The sequence below is a fragment of the Solanum verrucosum genome, unplaced genomic scaffold (genome assembly GCF_900185275.1).
Source record: "Solanum verrucosum unplaced genomic scaffold, falcon-dt-bn FXZP01000261.1, whole genome shotgun sequence".
NCBI lineage: Eukaryota > Viridiplantae > Streptophyta > Magnoliopsida > Solanales > Solanaceae > Solanum > Solanum verrucosum.
In genome coordinates, this window is record NW_026019969.1 from 8,403,889 (window position 1) to 8,421,344 (window position 17,456).

Genomic DNA, 17,456 nt, shown 5'->3' on the forward strand with positions numbered 1-17,456 from the left:
GGACTGTATTTTTTACAAAAAAATTCTACTATTTATTGGTATAATAAAGTTAGATAAGATTTTAGAAATAACAAACATAATAGACATAGTAAGGCTGTATAACTATAGTTTTGATTATTGCGCTTTATATTGATAGTTCTGTTTGCTATGGAGGCTGCAGTTTGTATATTTTTGGCCGTTTGTATATTTCGCTTGCGAATATACAAATATGGTAAGTATATACAAATTCTTTATTTATACATTTAGGAATTTTCCAGAACTCCGTTTGTATATTTCACTTGTCAATATACAAAAAGGGTGATTTATTGTGAATTTTCATAAATCGTTTACAAATATCCAGAGAAAACATATACAAATTTTGGATTTATACGATCATGAACTGAATTATACAAATCATGCGAATAGCAAGTATTGGAGTAACTGTAGCCACGGATTACAATTTTCTTAAAGGAAAAACCTTTTGGCCAGAAAAGTTGGCCAAGATGGTATTTTTCATATGTTATTTTACCTTTTTGAACATTTTTACCTTTTTAACTTTAATACATTTTAACTAAAAAAATTAAAAAAAGATTAGTTTATTTTAAACTAAAAAAGATATTATAGATTTTAAAAATTTCTACCAAATTTTCTTGTCATTTAGCATTACCCTTTCTTAAATTATAGATGTAGAATCTAATATAGGCAAAATGTTGGTTATTCTATATAATTTTCCTATATGTTAGAATTTTATTTTTTTCTTTCATAAGCTCCAAAGTACAAAGCAATTTAGGGAATTGGGCTAAATAAAGCCCATTTAAGTTCTATTTTAACGCTGATGGTTCGAAAAACACAACAAAAAGGCCTATTGGGCCAACACTCGAGACTCGGGGCGGGTATTGGGTGACCCATTTTCTTCCACAACTCCGCCGCATCAATTCACTGTCCGCCGCGAAACCTCCATTGAAATGCTCGTGAGTGAGCTCAGAAGAACCATAGAAGAAGAAGAAGGCTTAACAAATGTCTGCCATATTCAGATACAAATCAAAGCTCCACACTTTTACCTTCAGAACATCTCTTTTTTCCATATCGTCTTCCAAATTTCATTCCTCTACTTCTTCCTCTTCTCTCAAACCTAGAAGAAAACTCTCGCTCCTCTTCAACCCATTTGAAGGTTCTAGAGTAGGGCTAGTGTTTAGATTCGAGGATTCTAGACTAGGGTTAGGGTTTAGGCATAAATGGGAGGGAAGTTCCGACAACTACGATCACATAAAATCAGAGGTGAACTGCCCACGCTGTTCGAAGATGATGACAGTGCTATTCTCTAACAGGCCGTTGTCGATCACCGCCGGGGAGACTGGAATTTACCAGGCGGTGAATTTGTGTCCTCATTGCCGGACAGCGTTTTACTTTAGACCGTTTAAATTGGAGCCTTTGCAAGGGACTTTCATTGAGATTGGGAGGGTTAAGGGAGGTGAAAAGGAGAGTGAAGATGAAATGGCTGGGAGTTCTGGGAAGAATGATGGCAAGATTTGGGAAAAGTTGAGGTCTTATAGTGGGACCAATGGCAGTGATGATGGTGGACAGGGTAGTTGTGAAACTGAAATGAAGGATTCGGAGGCGAGAAAGGAAGAAGGGTGGGGAGGTACTGATTTGGGGATAGAGTTGCTTACACCAAAGGAGATATGTAAAGGGCTTGATCAGTTTGTTGTTGGGCAAGAGAGAGCCAAGAAGGTTAGCAAGTCTCTGTTTCTGCAGGGGTATTCAACTTTGGTCTTACTGACATGATATTCTACATTTTGCAGGTGCTTTCTGTTGCAGTTTACAACCATTATAAACGAATATACCACTCCTCTTTGAATAAAAAGTGAGTAAATGTATGAATGACATATCATCTCGCTAACATGTGTACTAGTGAAGATGTCTCCCCTCAGTGGAAAGTTTGATCCTTTGATAGGCCATCCCATCTAAAACTTGTTTATTCTACTTATTTAGCGGTTGTCTCAAACAATGTCAGGAGTTATTTTGATTTCTCCTTAGATACTCCAATCTTGTGACCAGAAACCGCTCTTGATGCTATTTAAATTTGAATAAATCCTTCGATTGTTCATGAAAAGTAAATGGACTTGGTAACAACTTGTAGAAGATGAACATTAATACATTAAACACTTTCAGAGGCAGCCAGATTGGACTATGACCAGATTTATTTGATCACGAATGAGCATAAGGAGTTTTTTGTTTTACATCTTTAGGAAAAAGACGAGAATTATCTAATAAGGAAGTACAAAGGGAGGAAGAAATGAAATCTTTTAACAAAGAAGAAGTGTCATGCGAATAGGATATGCTTCCTCCACTTACAGGCAGATCTGATTTTGTGCTGTGATCCTCCTTTTTAACGTCCAGCACTAGCTTAGTCCTTGGCTATTCACTTGTGCATAAGTTTTGCTTTACTTATTACAGAAACTGTAATCATAAGAAGAAAAATTGAAAGCAAACAGAAGTAGTGTGTTTTGGGAGAACATGCTCTGTAGATTTAATTGTTTTGGTCACTGATAGTACCAGAGGCTACTAGGATCCATCAATAACTGATAGTACGATGTTAATGTCAGGTCAGATTCTCGTAAAGTTAGAGATGAGCTGGAAAATATTGATAATGATTCGGTCGAATTAGAGAAGAGCAATGTTTTGCTGATGGGCCCCACTGGCTCAGGTATGATATCTGATTTCTAGTTTGAGGAATGAGGAATTAGCCCTTCATTCCTAGTTTCTTTTTGGTGCACCAATGAAGTTTAATTTTGTATAAAAGATTGGGTGACAGTATGTGGAGAACCATATTATGTTTTACATTCTTTACTTTGAATTTAGTACTAGTTTATGGAAAATTTTCTTATTATTAACAAATTATTGCCTTATTAGAAGAAACTATCTATAAGAATCTTAGTTTCAATAGACTTAATTGGCCGTTGCGTTCTAACTTGTGTTTTCTGTGAATGAAAGGACAGGGAAAACATTACTTGCCAAGACACTTGCTCGTCTCATCAATGTTCCTTTTGTAATTGCGGACGCAACAACTTTAACACAGGCAGGTTTGCAATAAATTTCCGCTTCAAGTTGATTCAGTGCTATTTGATTCTCCCGTTGTTTCTGAAATAGCTCTAAGTAGTGTACTTCTTCACTTATGAAGAACTTGACAATAAAAATAAAAGATAATTGAACTCTTGCCTTTGGGGGGGAAAGGGACCTTATGACAACATACTTTCGAATTTTTTCCTTAGGTCCTTCCCCACTTGATAACAGGCAAACGTTTGTGCCAAGATTCGAACTTGTGGCGTCGCCTAACCCACACATCACACATCGTGCTGTTACCGAAGTCCCTGGGGCTAACTTGTTGAAATTATCTAATGATTTGAGTTTTGCATGTCTGGACTAATCTGACATAACACATAAGAAGATTACACAAGGAGGAATATGTCTCGCTCTCTATATTAATTCATTTGTTTATGGGAACAAAGACAGGCTTCCTATTTTTTGTTTTCTAAAAAATCAAGCAGGTCGATCTTCAACTGCTGGTGATCACATATCAAAATCTATGCTCTTTTCTGTCACAGATTATCTCCTAAATTTGAACTGGGGGAATATACTTTGTTTTATAAGTCAAAGAGGGTTATATTTACTGTAGCACCAAGTGTGTGCTTGGAGTATGCAGTACAAAGCAAAAACTTACTTAACTTATTGCACATGGAGTGAACTGAAAAACTTCTGCATCTCTTGTGCAACTACTTTTTTGCTCCAAAAATCTGATAAAGATACATCTGAATTTTTGTCTAAAATGTTCTCTTGTTTTCTGCTACTGATTCTTCCGCTCCATATGATCCACCATATGGTTTCTAGTATGGTGTACCAGAGGGGCTTTGTAGCTTTGTGGAGGCCTCTTCTGTTCCAATATAACAGTAGCTCTTTTGGGAATTCAGGGATGCACCATTTCACTTCTAGTGTATTCAGATAGATCGACCATTGCTAAGATGTAACTTTACAACGAATAAAGGTGTTCACATCATCCTATCTTCCTCATATAGAACATATCTGTTGGAAATTATCATTCCTTTCCTCTGTAGAATGTGCTTGAGAATAGGGAATACTTTGTGTTCACAACAATTTTTGTAACCCTAAGAAACCAGGACAATGATCATACATTTTATTTTTGTTTTGATAAAGCACCCTTTCTATTATTTCTCATTACCTCTTATTCATTGCATCAGAAAAGCAATGAGTTGTAATGGAGGATGAGGAAATTTAAGCAAATAGCAATAATCCTCTAAAGAAATGTTTGGCACATGTATACGTTAGCTTGGTACACCTGAGAATAGCCTCTTTCCCCATATTTCCTTTTGTTGCGCCCTTTTCTGCAAGTATAGACGATTAGGTGTTATGCATAGAAAACCATTTTGTTTTGCAAGGTTTTCCATTTTTTGGTTTACTTCTTGTATTCGGGCACATATTTGCCCTTCTTCTAATGAATTTTATTACTTTATTTAAAAAATCATGACTTCAATATTGACATGGCCGAAAGGAGAGATTGTTGTTAATTCTGGACTAGCTTCTTTGATTGAAATATTTCCAAGTGCTTAAACTTTGGTCTGAAAACTATAAAATGTAGTATACTAGTCAGATTGCCGCGCACTTAGTATTGATCGGAAAATTGTCGAATACTTTTGTCCTTGCATTTTAAAAGATATGAGTCTGGTTGTGGGCAGTCAATTGAATTTTACTTTTGTTTAATCTTTTGCCAAACCGTTGAGCTCTGTTGGACTATGCTTTCTGACTTAAGTTGCTTCATATAAGTGTGGACTATCTTTAAGTAAACATGTTTCTCCAAGGTGGTGAAATGATATTTTAGTTTATTTTACCTTTTTATTAGTTCTATTACTGTCATTGAAATAATGAGTATTAATCCCTCTTAATCACTGTAGGCCGGTTATGTTGGAGAGGATGTGGAATCCGTATTATACAAATTACTTGAGGTATGCATGATGATTTAATAGCATTTGAAGTTTTTTTTCATTCTATTCATGCCCGATCTGCTTAGTTAGCTCATATCATTGACGTTACTTCAGAGCAGAGTTGTAATATTGAGAGTTTCAGATAAGAAATGGTTCTTATTAAAAAAAAGTGGTCTGATGCCCGGCCTTGTGTGATTTCACTAAACATGAGGGATATGATCCTAACTATTTAGTTTTCCTGTTTCCAGCAACATTGCGAAGAGATACACGCAAGCACAAGTTCAACTATGTTCTCAATATTGATACTATCAATATATTACTTCTTTTACCTTGTGCAATCTTTGCAATGTTCTTATCCTTCGGGGTGGCCCAGTGGTTTGGGCTTGAGACTTCCATGTTGGAGGTCTCAAGTTTGAAACCCCTTGCTAGCGAAAGCAAGGGGTTTGCCTTCTGGGTTGAGCTCGTCGCCTGGTGCGGGTTACCTCTCCGGTGTGGTTTGCGAGCTATTGCATAGAAGTGGGAGGAGTTTTACCCTGTGCGCACCCAAAGGGTAGCGGCTGCGGGTTTCCCTTGTCATCAAAAAAATAAAATATGATCTTTGCAAATTTTTTCGGACTTCAGTATTTCTGATATACCATTGGTCAGCCATTCTGTGTAAAAATCTTGATGGCTTCTCTTTGGGTGTTACTGCTCCTGATTCTTTTGGTATAAAAATCTTGCTTCCATTTGATGACCATTCAGAAAGTATAAGCCTAATAGAGTAAATATGATTTTTAATTGGAGTATGGGAGCAGCTGAGTAATTCTACTGCTAAAAAACTGAATTTATTGTGCATGTGAAGTACTGCTACTGCAAATATAAGGTCATCATGTAGTAGGAGAAACAATTAAAACTGGCTCCTAGAATTGCAATTAACTCATCATATTTTAAATTTGAAGAATTGTAGGGAGGTGATTGATAAATTTGACTAGTTTAACAAGGAACTAGCTGGATAGTTGGCCCAGTGGTTTTGAAATGATTGATGAGCCTGTGTAACCAATCAAAACTTTAGGAGCTTATGTCACACTAAAAATTTAAATTTTCTGAATAATGCTGCTGAGCTTGACTTTTTCTAGAATGTTTAATTTGTTCAGTTGTGGCACAGTTTTTGGAGGATTCGAGTGAAAAGAATGTACACTGATATGAATAAAAGAGGGTAGTGCCGGCAAAATGAGCCCATATTTTGGTAGCCCCCCATATTTTAATGGGTTGGGTGAGTGACTTTTTACATGGGTTGATACCCATATTCAACCCATAAAAATATGGGTAAAATATGGATTAGCCAAATGAGTTGAGCTTCTAACTTTTATTCACTCAAAATTCATGATATCACTAAAAAATTGTAACTTCTCTTCCTTTTTATGTTCTTCTATAGAACTAATTATTTTTCTCTATAATTGAAAAGGTGAAGTCTTTGGCCCTCCAAAAATATATATTTTAAATGTACATTTCTTTTGTTAATTAAAGTATAATTATATTTTTATATTGGATAATAAATAAAAATGTAAAATAAGCAAATCATGTATTAGTATTGACATTGCTTAAGCCTTAAAGTGCATTAAGCATGTTTTAGTCCTAAAATGCAACTATTCATTTACTTTGAAATTAAAAATATTTTCCCCTTGTTATTACATAAATTTATTGTATATTGAAAAGTTAGGATTTTTTTTTTACTTTTATGATACAATAAAACTGAATGAAGCATTTTCAACATTTTTCATCTAAAAAAAGACTAAAATATTTTCTCCATGTTGAATTCTTAAGTAGAGTACTATTTACTCGTGAAAATATGGGTAAAATATGGGTAAACTAGTATTTTACCCAATCAATTTGTTACCCAATCCATTTTTACCCATATCAAATATGGGCGGGTTGAATTATTACCCATTTTATGTTGACCCATTTTCAACCCGCCCATTTGCCACCACTAAAAGAGGGTAATGATTTTCTTTATCAAAAAAAATTTCTTTATCAAAAAAAGAGGGTAATGATTTCCAAAGTAGTGAAATCATTTCCAAAGTGGTCACAATGGTTTCACATTTGTGCAAAAATCATTTTTCCTTTTCATTTTGTGCTGTTTAGGTATAAGAATTATCATTATCACATTGTTGTGAAACTCAACAAACCTGATTGAAAAGGATGACCCCTTGATGTTCAGCTGATTATTGCATTGGAATAGTTTCTTTTTGATGAAGGTTGCATTGAATAGTTTCTGTGTGGAAGCAAGTTGACTTCCTATTTCATTGTCAAGTAGACTACATGGTTTCTCTTTTGTGATCTGCTTCACTTTTGCACTATCAGCAGCATAGTTATTCAATTATAAATTTTTGGTGTACATGATTGTTCGCAGGCTGCTGACTTCAATGTCGAAGCAGCTCAGCAGGGGATTGTCTACATAGATGAAGTTGATAAAATAACCAAAAAGGTAAAAAAACCATCATCTACTTTATGAATTTGGATTATTGATTTTAAAGTAATCACTCTCATTAGTCATTTGTCTAGGCTGAGAGCCTGAACATTGGCAGAGATGTATCTGGGGAGGGCGTCCAACAGGCGCTGCTGAAGATGCTTGAAGGAACAGTGAGTGTTTATTGCAAATCATTTCATCTGTTTGTTCCAATTGCCTATTACTCTTGTAAACATGTTTACAAATTCATGTCTGTAGTTCTGTGACTTAATGTGTTCTCTTTTGAATCATTTTTCGGAGATCAATAATCTCACTTGCTAAGTTTATCTTTTTCTTCCTCAGATTGTAAGTGTACCTGACAATAGAGCACGGAAGCATCCACGTGGCGATACTATTCAGGTATACTGACTCTATTAAGGCCTCTTTTATCTACTTTTTCTTTTTGAAAATTGCAGGCTAACAGTTTTGTGGGAAAAGTACTTGCAACTTGCTATTTGGATGATAATATAGTTTTGTGCTTTTAGAACCAGTTTGATTAAGTTAGGGGTGGAAAACAAATCTCTACTGGGAAAGATTGTTTGACCAAGGAAAATGACATGTCAGACACTGACCTATTCAACAAAGCATAAACAGGACGTCTTCAGCTAAACTACACATATGTTGGGAGGGGGGAGTCAAGTCAAATACTGGTTTATATGCCTTGCAGCAATCATCTACGAAGGATTTAAAGTTGTAACGAGCTGGACATTACTTGTTCACTAGCTCATCACTATTCTTTCTAGATGCTGACAGCTCTGTATATTTTTTCATATACTAATTTGCAGATAGACACAAAAGATATCCTTTTTATCTGTGGTGGAGCTTTTGTTGGTTTAGAGAAGACAATTTCAGAAAGGTAATCTGTCAAACTCAATTAATTTCATGAAACACATTTAGGTCAAGTGATATATTATAGTGCAACTTATCATTCCTTTCACAGACGACAAGATTCTTCAATCGGATTTGGAGCACCTGTTCGAACTAACATGAGAGTTGGTGGTCTAACTGATGCTGTAGTCACATCATCACTTTTGGAATCTGTGAGGAGATCCCTGTGACTTGAGCGTAGTTTTCTTTTCCGGATTACTATTTTGTAGATCTAATGACTCTTTGTTCTTGTGGAATTCTAGAAACCAAATGCATTGGAAGCATTTATTTGACATTGCTTTCTGTATCTAGGTAGAAAGTGATGATCTCACTTCATATGGACTCATACCTGAATTTGTGGGACGGTTTCCAGTTTTAGTGAGTTTATCTTCCCTTGATGTGGATCAGCTTGTTCAGGTTTGTCTACTCTTTTCGCCCTTTGGCAATGCAGTTTCTAGTTTCACATTTTCCTGATATTATTGGCTTTTGGGAACTCCAACTGTGCTAAGGAGGTTGATGACCAACTTAAAAATAGTCAAATTATGATGAATCCTCATAGTATTTGTTGATGAAGTCTTATTGAAATGGGCCCAACCAGAGTGAATTACACCCCGATTTTTAAATGTGGTTTTGATCGATTGATTGGGTGGGGAACTTTGGGAATTTTTCCTTTTGCTTTTAGGTGCTATCATGGACTCTTAAATAGTAAATATGTTCTGTTATATGTACCCTCTTCCAATATTTGCCTTCACTCTCTTTCTTTGATCCTTTTTTCCATGTTGACATCAGTAAAATCATCTTTGTGCCTCTAGAATTGGAGCTTGAGATGCTGCTGCCGCGTGCCAACAATTACATTATCAAATTTTTCAAATAAAGCCTTCATGCTTTACGATTCTTTGCATTTATAGTCTAGATCAGAAGTACTCTTGATTCTTGAATGTGTAGCCTATAATTCAAATATCTGATTTAAGTACCTTGGCCTACTTAAATGCTTTAATCTTACAGTAGTAGGTTAATACTTAATACATGGATAGAGAAGTCAACAACAACATATCCAGTGGGATAGAGAAGTTAACCAACTGAAGAAAATGTGAAGTGTGTGGCTGTGTGTGTGTTTGTGAGAAGTCTTTTTGAGGTTCAATTTGCATGCATTGAGAAATATCTGTTTATGATTTTTGGACTTTCAGGAAAAGGAGAAAAAAAGTTATAGGCTGCTTGAAGATGAAAGAAAATATTTGAAGTTGATGTTCTCTTTTGCATTTCACCTTCCGTATTGTTTCTTAATTTTTTTCCTTTTGGTTGTGGGTCCTTATTTTTGCTCTGCAGGTTCTCACAGAACCCAAAAATGCTCTTTGCAAGCAATACAAGCAAATGTTCAACTTGAATAATGTAAGCTTTTAGCTCAGCGCTGTTTAGCTTTAATGTTGGATACTTCATTCCTCTTAAAAAGGAAGTTTCTCTCTTTTTTCCAACACTCTCGCTAGAAAAATGGTAAAGAGATGAAGAAGAAGCCATTCTTGAAAAAAAATGGTACTTCATTATGATGCACTGGATCAAAATCAGTCATGTTACCTCAAAATTGTTTGTTTTGACGGTACAGGTTAAATTACAGTTTACCGAGAATGCACTTCGACTTATTGCCGAGAAAGCCATTGCCAAAAACACTGGTGCACGAGGCTTAAGATCTATACTAGAAAGTATTTTGACTGAAGCCATGTTTGAGGTATTGCATGACACTGCAATTTTTTGTATTTGGCGTTAATTCTGGAAGAGCTTGGTAAAATATCTCACCATTTTACTCTCATCACATTGAGGCTACAAGGGAGGAGATCTATCACCTTTTATTTGGAAGTTTGAAATACCTGCTTTGTGTATTACTTCCAAAATTTTCATGAGCAACCCATAAGTGGTTGGCATAGCTATCTTATTTGCTCCAAATTTCCAAATGAACCTAAACATGATCTTTACCTGTCTTTTGAAATGTGCCTAAATATTGGTTTCAAAAGCTCCAAAAGTTCTATTAAAGTGCCTTTTCTCTCAAACCTTTATGACTAAATGTATTTTTAATCATGTAGCAATTACCTGAGGAATTGTTATTTTCATGCTCAAACGCGTCACATTCCCAAACGGTGCCTCAGTGAAATATCTTTACATAGCTCTCATGATCCTTGTGCTTTTTTGGTCACATGGCACTCAGAGGATCCTTTGTGCATGCCACAGCTGTTCTTATAAACCATATCCTGGAATATTGTGCACAGGTTCCTGGAAGCAAGCCAGGTGACGAATCTGTAGAGGTTGTCTTGGTTGATGAAGAGGCTGTCGGAACAGCTGATACAATTGGATGTGGAGCAAAAATTCTTCATGGTAGCAGTGGGCTGGAGAATATTTCCCCTACTACTGGATCTTCAATGACAATGGTATGTCTCCTTTCATAGATAAGCATTTTAAGACAACTTGCCATCAACCAACCCGTCATTATTATGATCGCCAGTTATATTTGTATGAACGTACTGAATCTTGGTCAATAAGTGGGAAAATGTGTGAATCAAAGAACTGTTTGCTTTAGATTTTCCATGCTCTCTGGAAAGGATTGCTAAGTGTAAATTTCTTGAGTGATTTAGCAATTTTTTTCAGGAAAAGAATGAAGCATCAAAAGAAGACTTGGACTCAGAGTCTGAGGATCCGGCAAGAGCCTTGAGCTTGTGATCTCAGTGGTCTGTTTCTTCTCAATTTTCTTTTTTTGTGTGAATTCTTGTATATAAAGTACTGTCAAACATGCAAAGCTAGTTGGGGTTCCTTGTTCTTAAAAGAAGGCTTTTTGTATACCCAGATTTTTAAATTCCGAATTGAGTTTTTATATAAGTTCCACAGCCTCTTCCCCTGGATACCTGATCCAATCCATTTTGACTTCCAGGACGATGCTAAAAATTATGCTGTTCTGTTTTCATTCCTATCTGAGGTTCTATTTGATGCACGTGATTGGTTAATTTAAATTTGATGAAACAGTGTTAAGGGGGGTACAACCTCAAAAAATGGGGAAGTTATCTCTTGTATATCATGTGAACTAGAGATTCTATGTTGCAATTGTATGGTGAGTTTTGCTTTGATATGCTTCTCTGCAGCAACAGGAGATATATGGATTTTGCACAAGTTGCACTCGGCATTCTCCAATCATATAATAGAACATCAACATTCTCTTTGGAGATTAGTTAGAGCTTTGGTTGAAGTTTATTCATGAAAATACTCGCTCAACCACATCTACCCTTAACTTTTCAATTCCAAGGAATGAGTGCATGAGCTGAGTTCAAGTTTGGTTATAATAATCTTTGCCCGCTTTACAAGCAGCTTCATTGTCAATACTGGAGGATGAGGTTGACTTGCTGTGTAGGGGGAATCATTTATGGTTAACAGTGGTGTCAATGGCAAGGAATAAATTGAAGTGCTTACTCAAAAAACAAAATGCAGCACAATTGCATATACACCCTCTCTCTCTCTGTTTTATGTATTCATGTTGAGAGTTTCTCATGGATGTAGATTTGTACAGTAGCTATTTTCAAGAAATTAGTTACTTAAGCATCAGAAAGGTTCATCTCCATCCATTAGTGATGTCTCTTCTTGATCTTTCTTGTCTAGTGAAGGTTTCTCGAGTTTAGAGGTTAAATAAGGATAGTTGAGTAGGTGGTATTTTATGTCATAGGAGCAAATTTTGTTCATCTGACTGCAAGATATTTATGTTCCCTAGCCCGACGACTTGAGCCTACAACACTTAGAATTTTTTTTAAGTTTTTGGGACTATTTTTACTCTGTCATTCTCCTCAGCAACGTCCTATTTGTCATTCTCATTTATCTTGGGTGGGTTTCTTTGCCTTGTCCTTGTTCGTATTTTTGGATTTATTAATCCTTCAACCTTTTTTTAATTTATTTTGAGTCATTTTCATGAATTAATCTTCAAAGACCCAAGACTAACATACATAATTACGAAATTAGGCTAGTTTCACCTTTACTTAATGAAATTGGCGATAATGTCTACCAGATTCATTGTCTCTGGTTATTCTAATGAATGCCTCTGAATTTGCCCAACATTTCTCCTAATTTAGCATTACTTGTCTCTTTTTTTTTCGAGTTTCAAACCCTCTCTTCTCTCATTCCAGTCACAGATATTTTGTATATCTAATTATGCGGCAGTCGTGCGTCCTTGCCCGATTTAAATCTTCAATAATTGGAATATTTTTAAAGGTTCTTGAACTGTTTTCGAATTTAAAACAAATGGTAAATAAAAGAGTGTTATTATTTTTTTTCTTAAATTTTTTTAAAAATACATTCAAATAACAAAAAAATAATAATTCAAATAATGATTAATTTTATATATATATATATATATTTATATAATTTTTTAATTATTTTTTTTCATTAAAAAAATATGAATTAATAATCTAAAAACGCGTTCCATTGATGATATATTGAACTCGCCGAAATAATTGTTTTGTCGAATTTTCAAAGTCTATCAAGAGCATATCTATCTATATATATATAATTATATACTATCTTAAAAGCATAAACTCCTAAATTGAATATTGAATTACTATAATACCCCCAATTAAAAATACTCAACTTATTTTATTTATTAATTTAATTATTTGTACTATATTAAATATAGATACCCTTTCATTTTAAAGGGTTGTGATTTTCTCAAAGAGATGTGACTTTTTCAAAGGGTTACGACTTTTTTGACATTTTCGATGAGTTGTGACTTTTGCAAAAGTTTGTGATTTTTCCGATGAGCAGTGACTTTTTCGAAAGGTTGTAACTTTTCTGATAAGGAACAATTAACGCCTATTAATACTACTATTTGTTAGCTATAAATAGAGGGTTTCCTCTCACTTTTAAACTACGATCTTTTAAAGTTTTCTACTCTTCTTCTTAAAAAATCATAGGTTATTTCCAACAGTTGATTAAGTTCAAAATTTGAGGTACCACATAAGAAAGAGTTGGTGAACAAATGTAGCAAATCATTCATAAATTCATACTCGTATTTTTTCTTACGATTTCCATGAGTTAACAGTGACGAAAAGTTATGGGAAGCCAATAATAATAAACAAATATGAAAAAAGTCACATGATTTGGGTAAGATATTTCTTCTTTGATTTTTTATTTTTTATTTGTTTACCCTCAAATGAAGTAGTTTCTTTCTGAGTTTGCTAAAACAACGGGCATCAACGTTGTCCATTGAATCAGTAGTTTTGATGTTAAATCCACTATTTCAAAAATAGATTTTCACTTTTACTTATAATATGATAATAATTATTTTCTAATAAATATGTAAGTAAAAATGAACGAAGAAAGTAAAGTGTCGGTGACAAGAGATTTTAATCAAATGGAATACTATAGTGAATATAGCATGAAAATATATTTTTGTCTTCCTTCTTCATTGTCTATGTATTGTTCCATATATTTTTTTTCCTATTATTTTTTTGTTCATTTTAATTTGAGAAAATTTCATGTCACAATATACACTCCTAGCTAGCTATATAAAAATTCATAAGAAAATAGTAATTGGTCATGAAATAATCTTAAATAAAATTAAAGATTCTATAAACAATACTTTAAATTTTATTCATCTATTACTTTTTATTAATGAAAAAGCTTAATATATTATATCACATACAACTTCTATAAGATTCTAGATACTTTCATTAGACAACAACTATATGATATGTACGTGGCAGGAAAAAGGAGAAGACTACAATTCTACAATGATAAGGTAGAAATTTAAAGAAATGAAATATTTTTCACCAAAGGTGATGTTGATCATGTATTAAAATTAAATTATGCTACTGAAATATATATATATATATATATATATATATATATATATATATATATATATATATATATATATATCTAAAACAAATAATTGGTCAAGCTAAATATTTGGCATCAACTCAAACCTCAATTTAATCATCATTCGTTATAACAATAAAGTATCTTTTTTTTGTAGAATTACCTCTCTATGATAGTCTTACTCAAATATTAATTGGTAAAAGATAGATTAAGTATAAGATAAATTATTGAAATATTTATGGTAATCCTTATTAGTGTCATGCACATACTAAATTTTAAGTATGAATATTTAAGGGAAAATTATATTTAAATGGTGTCCATCATTTATGTTCATAACACCTCAAGAGGAAAGACTATTGGTGACATTTTTTGAATTGATATTTTTTTAAAATTTTGTTGGTTAGATTTGTTTACAAAATTGAGTGAAGTAAATAATAATAATACTACTAAAGAAATGTCACTTTCTCCCCATATTTAACGTTGAATATATTTTGAAATGTTTCAATAATATCTGGTCATTTTGATCTCAAAATACAAGCAACTCTATGACAATCTGTACTAATCATTTAAAAGCACTTGTCCTGTGTTCTTTAAATTATAGAATTATTTACTAAAAAGATTTAATTTAGTAATATTAATTCTATTTACAACATCGTATACTATATATATGTGTGGTCATTCTCACTGAAGTGAAAGAAACACACTCTCTCTGGCAGTAAGACTTCTCTCTCTCTCTTTCTCTCTTTTTTCCAATGGAATTTTCGTATTATGCTTAGGCTCTTAGGTTTTATGTGTTTTATGTCTTAGGTTGAATTGTGTCTTAGGTGCTTTAGAGTTTTATGTTGAAGAATTTGACTTCTTGATGTTTCTTGATTGAAATTCAACAATGTAATTGATATTATTTTTGTTTTACCTCAGTGATTTGTTATGTTCAAGAATTTACAATGTCATTGTGATTTTTGCCAAGATTCTACAATCTCTTTGTGATTTTTTTACCAAGATTTTACAATGCCATTGTGATTTTCTTACCAAGATTCTACAATGTCTTTGTGATTTTCACCAAAATTCTACAATGTCTTGTAATTTTTTACCAATATTCTACAATGTCTTCCTGTTTTTTATCAAGACTCTACAATGTCTTTATGATTTTTTACCAAGATTCTACATTGTCTTTGTGATTTTTGACCAAGATTCTACAATGTCTTTTCTGTAGTGAAGAATGCATGTATGGTACCTATAGTTGTCTGATGTATGTTTTGGTAACTACTTTTAGGCTTTTCTCTAGGGTTGTAAATGTTTGTGAAATCTGCAATGGTGAAGTTCTTGATTAAGATCAAATAGATTTCTGGGTTCTTCAAGTAAGCTTTCTCTTCTTCTTTTTTCTTGGTGGATTTTCGTACTGCTATTTCAAGATTTTCTTATGCCTACTGTATTTTAATTGTGTCTTAGGTTCTTTAAGGCTTTATGTTGGAGAATCTGACTTCTTAATGTTTATTGATTGGAATTTATCAGTAATTGATATTGTTTTGCTTTAGTGGTTTTTTATGTTCCGAATTTATAATGTTTATGTGAATTTTTATCAAGATTCTACAATGTCTTTTCTAATTTAGTGAAGAATGTATGGTACCTACAGTTGTCTGATGGATCTTTTAACTACTTTTAGGCTTTTCTCTATGGTTGTAACTATTTGTTGAATCTTTAATGGTGAAGTATTTGGATCAAAGAGATTTATGGGTTCTTTGTTGCTTTTATTTTTTCTTTAAAATCTACCAAGAGTTGAATGCCTGCTGATATATGATTGGATGATATTATTTATTTTTAATAATTAGTGTGGTTGTCTTTGTCTTAAAGTAAGCTTCCTCTCTTTTTCTTTTTTTGATGGATTGTCATACTGCTATTTCAAGATTTTCTTATGATGTCTACTGTATTTTAATTGTCTCAGGCTCTTTAGGGATTTATGTTAAAAGAATTTGACTTCTTGATGTTTCTTGATTGGCATTTAACAATGTAATTGATATTGTGTTGCTTTAGTAGTTTATTATGTTAAAGAATTTGACTTATTGATGTTTCATGATTGGCATTTAAAAATCGACATCTTTACATAGTTCTCATGATCCTTATGCTTTTTCGGCTGCATGACACTCAGAGGATTCTTTGTGCATGCTATAGCTATTCTCTCAAATCATATCCTGGAATATTGTGCACAAGTTCATGAAAGCACGCCAGGCGAGGAATCTTTAGAGGTTGTCTTGGTTAATGAAGAGGCTGTCGGAACAGCCGATACAGTTAGATGTGGAGAAAAAGTTCTTCGTGGTGGCAGTGGGTTGGAGAATATTTATCCTTTTATTGGATCAACAATGACAATGGTTTATCTCTTTTCATAGATGAGCATTTTAAGACAATTGGCCATCAACCCGTCACGTTATATATCTGAGTATCTGCAGAGCTAGTTCCCTACCAATCATAAAAATGGTTTTCTAGGATTGACCATAATAATCTAGAAATATAATTCAAGCAATGTCTGGTCCAGTGAGAGCATTTAATTATATAGTGAGTGATGTCTTATAAACCATAAAAGATGTATATTATAGGCTAATGAATGTCAAATTTTGTCATTGCTTTCTTTTGTTGCTTATTATTCTTGTTGGCCATTCTTGTGCTCCAATGCTTAATGTTCACAAAAGTATTATTCGCATTTTCACCAACAAAAACAAAGTTTTATTCATGTTTCTTACTAAATTAGCTATACTTCTTTCTCTCATGAATCAGCTAATGCATGGTTTACTTGGCTTCACAATGGGTTCCTTATAGAGGTATATTGTTAGTTTGTTATGTCTCTTCATATCTGAATGCTTATTCGTCAAGTCTTTGCAATGGAATTTGTTTTGACTGAAAGTCTTACAACGGCTATAAGCCTTGTTGCAACCCCTCAGTGTAACACACAACCTCTTTTTCTCCTCTGCAAAAAAAAGAACATAATCGGTAGTAAATAAAGGGACAAACATTAATTTGTAGTGTTTCTCAATATATATTCACTGATCCCATTGTCTGTTCTTAACCCTTCCCTCTTTCGACCCCAGATCCCCCAAATAAATAGAAAAAAGTATGCGGACGGGATACTTTTCTTTACAACAGAAATTTGCAGTTGCTGATCCATTTTACATCCAAAAAGTACCAAAAAGAGTTGTAGCCTTGTAGATCGATTGTTTTGTCATGTGCACAAATGATTAATAGAGTAGGGACTTCTGTGTTGAGATGTTCTGAGGTTCACTATATACAAAGTTATC

At 33.6% G+C, this 17,456-nt stretch overlaps 1 protein-coding gene across 1 annotated transcript; it reads left to right on the forward strand.

The window, feature by feature from the left end:
* Positions 1–879: 879 nt before the first annotated feature.
* LOC125815472 (CLP protease regulatory subunit CLPX2, mitochondrial) lies at positions 880–11,279 on the forward strand. The gene is made up of 15 exons (XM_049494948.1): positions 880–1,710; positions 1,782–1,843; positions 2,586–2,686; positions 2,979–3,058; positions 4,947–4,997; positions 7,366–7,440; positions 7,518–7,595; positions 7,765–7,821; positions 8,247–8,317; positions 8,402–8,501; positions 8,641–8,745; positions 9,655–9,717; positions 9,929–10,051; positions 10,587–10,745; positions 10,963–11,279. Exons 1-15 carry the CDS (start codon positions 997–999, stop codon positions 11,032–11,034), a joined length of 1,911 nt encoding a protein of 636 aa, XP_049350905.1. The 5' UTR covers positions 880–996; the 3' UTR covers positions 11,035–11,279.
* Positions 11,280–17,456: the final 6,177 nt, after the last annotated feature.